This window comes from Myotis davidii, unplaced genomic scaffold (genome assembly GCF_000327345.1).
Source record: "Myotis davidii unplaced genomic scaffold, ASM32734v1 scaffold292, whole genome shotgun sequence".
Classification (NCBI taxonomy): domain Eukaryota; kingdom Metazoa; phylum Chordata; class Mammalia; order Chiroptera; family Vespertilionidae; genus Myotis; species Myotis davidii.
This window is the reverse complement of record NW_006285042.1, coordinates 251,109-258,386: the sequence shown is the minus strand read 5'-3', so window position 1 is coordinate 258,386 and position 7,278 is coordinate 251,109. Positions and strand designations below refer to the sequence as shown.

The 7,278-nt window shown below is 41.9% G+C and overlaps 1 protein-coding gene across 1 annotated transcript in view; it reads left to right on the top strand.

The window, feature by feature from the left end:
- Positions 1–290: 290 nt before the first annotated feature.
- Positions 291–7,278, top strand: part of CSTA (cystatin A) — an 11,757-nt gene continuing 4,769 nt past the window's right edge. The window contains exon 1 of the mRNA XM_006755329.2: positions 291–535. Within this exon, the coding sequence (XP_006755392.1) occupies positions 470–535 (66 nt within the window). The 5' untranslated portion in view covers positions 291–469. The remainder of the gene's footprint in view (positions 536–7,278) is intronic.

Below are 7,278 nucleotides of genomic sequence, written 5' to 3'. Positions count from 1 at the left end.
TTACTTTCTTTGTAAAGAATTTTTTTACTTTCTTTATAAAGGCGAGTAAATTCTAAACATTCGATCTTGACATTATTAATAAGTAATCCTTTAAAAAATAAAATTTCTGTAAGAGGTTTTCGGGAAACTCTGACTGTGGCTTCAGATTCCACTGCTCAGATGCAGCAGGATGGAACCATCATGAGAGAATGCAGGGAGTGTGACTCCTGCTAAGGCATGACTCCTGGTGCACACCCACTATTCACCCCCAGTCCCTCGTTCCTCTGAATTCCTGTTAGCTACTCTTGAGGAAGCAGGAAGATTTGTCTCAGGCATCCTCATTTCCTTTGTGCCCTTTGCTCTTTAAGAAAAATAAAACATCCTGTAGGCGGAGCTTGTGAACAACACCTTCTTTAAAAACAGGAGTCTCCACGCTTACCTGACCACTTCAGTTCCAGTATCCTGCCCAGCAAAGAAGCAATTAGCCAAAATGATGCCTGGAGGTTTAACTGAAGCCAAACCTGCCACTCCAGAAGTGCAGGAGATTGCTGATGAGGTGAGTGATGCAACCCATGGGAAGGTTTGATGAAAAATCTTAGTTCCTAGATTGTCCCTGGGTGATGTGGGTGAATGTGAAAATCAGAACACTGGGAAATGTGTAGCTTTGTTCAGACTTTTTTACAACTAAAAGTCTTTTTAGATGAAACCTCTGATAACCCCAATTGTGAGAATGATCTGGAGCAAGCCATGTCCCTTTTCTGGGACTCGGTTTCCCCATTTGTAAAAGAAGAATTTTTTATTAGATGATCTCTAAAGCTTTTACAATGTATGATTCTAGGATTTCTAACTGATGAAACTTTTTTAATCTCACCAAGTGGAGTCAACATGTAATTAAAGTCTGAGGTTAGTAACAATTTGATAAACTAGACCTCAAACTCACTGCAGAGAAATATTTTTAAATGGTTGAATGGAGAACAACATTGTGAAGGCAATCTACTTACAAATTTCCTACAAACTTGGCCAAGTAGACAATATCTTAGTCTTTTAGTATTTAGAAGATAGAAAACTAGTAGAAAAGAGAAGTGGAATAGCCTATGGTGATTCTGAAATTGATCATGGTGAAAACAGTACTCTAAATGCTTTTTAGCAAGTTAATATATTTTTTCTAAGTGTTTGATTAGCTATCCCCCATATAATAAAAGTGATTATATTGCATATTTTATGAAAAGGAAAATATATAAATTACTATTTTAGGATTGTATCTTTCTATTTTCTTGTATCATTCTTTCTTTCTTTGCCTCTTTGATGCTTCATTCTATGACACTGTTGGGCCAACAAGATCAGCTTCTTGTGTAAGTGGAAGAGATGGGGTCTCTTATGTTAGAGCCCTGAAAAGCTAAGAGATCAGATGCCTGGAATTCTACCATTCATTCTTTGGGGATCAATATTCCTCTTCTAAGAGTCCTTTTGAAAAATACATACCTTGGAGCTTTCTTTTTCTTGGAGATGATAATATTAAGTCATTGATACTCTCACTTGAATCCCTGTATAGGGTCAGTATCCTCAAACTTGAATGAGCACATGAATCACCTCGGGGGCTTGTTAAAATGCAGATTCTGACTCAACTAATTCTGGGATGAGCCTGATATTCTGCATTTACAACCAGCTCCCAGGTGAGGCCCATGCTGCTGCCCAGGACTTCACTGGCCTGCAGGACCAGAGATCCACAGTATCCTAAGAGACCTATGAGAGATGAGCTTTCTAAACTCAAAGTGCTGCCAAAAGCTTCTCAATTTCATTTGTGAGATGAAGATAACATCTCTTGCTCTACCGATCTCAGAGCTGTAAGGACTAAATGAAATAACTTGCATAAAAATTACTTGAAAACAAGAAATAAATAGCATAGGTGAGGCATCACAATTTCTTACTTCAAATTTTTGCCTGAAATCAGCCCTGACCCTGGAAAATCCCTATGAGACTCTTCAAGGATCAGAACTGTAAGGGGTTGGGGGATAACAGAGATTTAAGATATAGAGGATGCAGAAAATTTTAATGATTTTTTTAAATTTTATTTATTTTTAATTTTTAAATATATTTTTCTTGATTTCAGAGAGGAAAGGAGAGGGAGAGAGAGATAGAAACATTAATGCTGACAGAGAATCATTGATTGGCTGCCTCCTGCACGCCCCACACTGGGGATTAAGCCCACAACCTGGGCATGTGCCCTAACAGGGAATCAAGCCATAACCTCCTGGTTCATAGATCTATTCTCAACCACTGAGCAATTTTAATGATTTTTAAAAGCCTGTCTTGGTTAGCAGCAATTTTTTTTTAAAGAAGAAGCTATCAGAAGGCTTTATGGTTAATAACACCCATCTGGTGCTCGCTTCGGCTGCACATATACTAAAACTGGAATGATACAGAGAAGATTAGCATGGCCCCTGCGCAAGGATGACACGCAAAGTCATGAAGCATTCCGTATTTTTTTAAGAAAAAAAAATAACACCCATCTGTGAGCCAGGTCTTAAACGATAAATTTAATTTGAAAGTGTGTTTCTTGCTGCACATCTCAGGCTCCAATCTTGTCAGAGAGTAGAATGAGAGAGAGGTATTTACAGTAGCTACATCACCCCAGAAAGGTACTTTGCAGTTTTGTTTTGTTTTGTTTTGTTGTTGTTTTTTAATATATTTTTATTGAGTGCAGAGAGAGAGAGAGAGAGAGAGAGAGAGAGAGAGAGAGAGAGAGATCAATGATGAGACAGAATCACTGGTGGGCTGCCTCCTGCACGTCCCCCATTGGGGACCGAGCCCGCAACCCGGGCATGTGCCCTAGACCAGAATTGAACCCAGGACCCTTCAGTCCCCAGGCCGACGCTTTATCCACTGAGCCAAACCAGCCAGGGTAATACTTTGCATTTTAAAAGCTTTCTCCTCCATTCAACTTCTCATTTGATCTTTAAAACCTCTGGGGCAGGGAGGAAAGGCATCGTGCCCATTTTTCAGAAGAGAAAACTGAGATTCAAAAATGTTAATAACCACCTTGTGAAGAAGCTAGCCTATCTCCAGATATTTGACCACCTGCCTTTTCTACCCTACAGTGGCAGGAACACGGAGAAGTACACGGGGTGAGGGAGATACCCTGGGGAGATAGCATGTGGCAAATTTGCTTCTCTGTGCAAGCAGCAGGCCTCAGATTTAAATCAATATGAGAAATGGATATCAATGACTCTTTTCTTTAATATCTCTCCTGTGTCAGCACTGTATTTTAGAGTATAGAAGGTACAGAAGGACTGTAAGACAAGGCTCCTGCCCTCAAGGAGTTTCCAGTCCATTTAGGGAAATCAAGATATCTGGAACATATAAAACAATCTCCAGTTAAGTACTTTTTTATAATCATAGGATTTGGACCAGAAACAAGATTAGAGACTGCTTGTCAAACCTCCTTACTTTCAGGTGAATAATTACTGTGTGGTAGTTCAGCTTCTCAGGTGTTAAACTCCCAATTATCCTTTATCTTCCCTCTCTCACAGGAGAGAGCCTTAGGGAACAATTTCTGATTACGTGTTGGAAGACAGAGGAACAGTCCATTCGGAAGCACTTTATAGTTTAGGAAGCTCTTTCACACCAATTATGTCACTTGTTCCCCCACAAACAATCCCAAGAGGCAGATATTAATTACTATAACCACTTTTAAGTGAGTAAATACAATTAACACCTCCAATATTATAGAATTTACTTAGGTCCCTCGGCAGAGCCTTGCAAATCACATACCTAGTATGATTTGAAGGAGTCCCAGTCATTTGCCTTATAGATTTGTTCCTTTGATTTTTTAATGTATTTCTATTTTGGAAAATCACCTGTGAAAATGCAGGTGTTCTTGGGGGAGCTGTCTATCAGCTTTCCCTGTTCTTACCAGAGAGCTTCTTAGTGGAATGCCAACTGAAGGAAGAACCCCATTGGTGAGGGAGGGGAAGGAAGGGGGAAGGTCATCTCATAGAGATGGGAAAGCATCAAAAAATAAATGAGCCCTATCTAGTTTGGCTCAGTGGATAGAGCGTCAGCCTGCGGACCAAAGGGTCCCAGGTTCGACTCCAGTCAAGACCACATACTTTGGTTGTAGTCTCCTTTTTGGCCCAGGCCCTGGTCAGGGCTCATTCAGGAGGCAACCAATCTATGTGTTTCTCTCACATCGATGTTTCTCTCTGTCTTTCCCTCTCTCTTTCACTCTCTCTAAAAGTCAATGAAAAAAATATCTTCAGGTGAGGATTAACAAAAACCAAAATTTAAATTAAAAAAAAATGATAACTGCCTATTCAAGGAATTTGATATCAAAATGAAAGATGAGGTCAGAAAAAGATCAAACAAAGAGGTCTGGGTTCAGAAGATGAGCATTTCTAAAGGGAGAAGAAAAGAGTTTCCTCATTCTGAAGATAGCAGAGGCTGGATGGTAAGTGCAGAATCATTACCAAAGAGTTTTAAGGGTGCTTGGGACCAGAGTACACCTGAAAGGAACCTCCTCTTCCAAGATTCTCTATATCGGGGTCCTCAAACTATGGCCCGTGGGCCACATGCAAATACAAATATTGTATTTGTTCCCTTTTTTTTTTTTAACTTCAAAATAAGATATGTGCAGTGTGCATAGGAATTTGTTCATAGTTTTTTTTTAAACTATAGTCCGGCCCTCCAACGGTCTGAGGGACAGTGAACTGGCCCCCTGTTTTAAAAGTTTGAGGACCCCTGCTCTATATCATTTGAGCATTTTGGCTACAACCTTCTTCTATCCTCTTTCCTATTTTGGGAGACAAGTTGTCACAAAATAACAAACCTAGTCTCTTCATTCAGAAAACATTGATTATGTACACAGTACTGTGTGAATTGCTATAGGAAGAGAAGGATTTTAGAGGATATAAAAATAGTCCCGCCCTCAGGGAAATTTATAATATAGATTGGAGATAAGAGATACACACAAGGAAATAAAGAGTATATATATACCTCACCTATGAAAAGCCATAAAACAGGGTGGGGCAAAAGTAGGTTTAGAGCTGTGAGTAGGTGAAAGAGTTTATTCTTGTATTATGATTTATGTAGTATTATGTTTTTCACACAAACAACTGTACACCTACTTTTGCCTCACCCTGTATATGTAATTAAGGACCAAATGAATGACCCTACTAGCAACAGCTTCTGCACCATTATCTTATCTTATTAAAACCATTGGGTAAAAAAATCTGAAACTGTTTATGGGCAGGAAAAAAATGTTATTTCAATAATTATTTTTAGAAATAAGAGCTATTGTTACACAAGCATGGGTACATACACATAAAACACCCACACCAACGCACACACACATACCTAAATCAAACCTGATTACTGAATACCATTCCTGGAATATACACTGATCGTGATTTTCATTTGCCAGGACTCCACACAAACACCCCATCTGCATACCATATGGACACACCCCAGGGCTTAGCATGTCATGGCACTCACTCACACACAAATGTGTGTTCTACTCTGACTATAGCCTCCTCGTCAATCACCTCTCCCACTGCCCCACACCCAGAGAACATGCCATTCAACCACCTACTTCAGAACACACATAGGCCCACCAGATCACTCACCCAGACTGGACCTATGTGGGTGGTTCCATCCTCTCCTCCACCCTGATTTCCATGACCCGGTGAGCCAGTGGCATTCCAATTCTCAACTAGAGACCATGCCCACTGCCACCACTTCCTCCTCAGCTTCTACCCTGGGTCCAGGAAACTTTGCTCAAGGAAGATGCAAAACCACAAAAAACTCACCCATTATAAATCTATGAATTCATGCCAACAAACAACCACTACAGAACCTTGGGGCTGCCAGAACATCCTCTTTGTCATATCCTGTTGGTCCTTTTCTAGAAAGCCCACAGAGATGGAGCTGGACCTTATGTCTCCTCAGTTCCTCAACCCCTCCCATCACCGTGGCCCCTCCAGCCAGTGTCTCAGTTCCTCTCTTAGAAGTTCGCAGTCATCCTGTGTAAGACCGCCCCAATTTACCTATCCGCTGCTGATCTCATTCCTCCCTCCAATCTCAGACTTTGTCCTCCTTTCTTAAGCCCTCCTCTCTTATGTCAGATGCCATCACTTCTTGTACACCAGGTGCCTTGCCCCAAAATTCCCCCTTCCCTCAAAACATAGAAAACAAATGCCCACAAGTCACCTCTCACCAGCCCTACTGTACTTTCATGCTGCTACCCAAACACCCCTTCCTTACTCTCTAAAACTTCCCAAAATATGGCCTATCCATGCTGCCACCATTACCTTTTGATCCATTCTTTCCTAAACTATGCATAATTCAAATGATTCTGCAGACTGGTTATAGATAAGATAAACTCCTGGGTGTTGGGTGCAGCATGGCTGGAATCCTCAGATGCCAGAGAACTAACAAGGTGCCAAGGTTCATGCTCTGCGGCAATAAGAAATGCTGAACAGTCCTGGGGCAGATGTGTTTTACCAGGTGCTCCTCCCTGGCAGCATCCTTCCCCTAGCTGGGGCCCAAGCAGTACATCTACACTGTTTCTTCCAGCGCCTCAGCCACCACAGGCATGGCGGGCTGAGAAGGGTGAACACCAGCTGTGTTCAGCTCAAGGTCTGTCAGTTTTCCACCAGGCTCCTGACCACCACTTCTGTTACCGGGAAACCCCCAGGTGGGCTGGGGCTACCTGTAGCTGTGTCCAATAACGAAGGCAGGGTTGAATCATAAAAGTCTTTTTATTGAGGAGGCCAGCCAACCAAGGAGACAGGAAACTTACAAGCATCCAAAACCTGTCTTACAGCAAGGCGCAGGGGACAGGATTATAAAGGGAAAGGAGCTAGGGTGAGGCTGGGAACGGATGCTGCTACATGCAGAATTCGGCTATTGTTCTTGGTCGTCAGACGATGAGATGATGGCTTGACTCCTGATGGGGAAAGCCTGGCCATGCTTAATGGTTCTGCTTGCTTGCTGGGTACATTGGACATTGTCCGCAGCTGAATCACCTCCTCAATCACTTTGCCTGGGATCAAAGGGAGTATGCAGGTGCACTGGCCTAAGAAATGAAACTTAGAAAAACTTAACCCACTGTTCCCATATAAGGAACTTAACTCTCTGTTCATGTAAGTATCTGTATGAGGGGCAGTTAGATTCCTCTCTCAATGTCCTCCATCCTACAAGGCAAGCTACTTCCTGTCCTCCACCCCAGCCTCTGCCAGAATTCTAGTGTTAGCAGACACTGAGTCAGAGAGACCATGGTGGATGCTAGTAGAAGGCCCAACT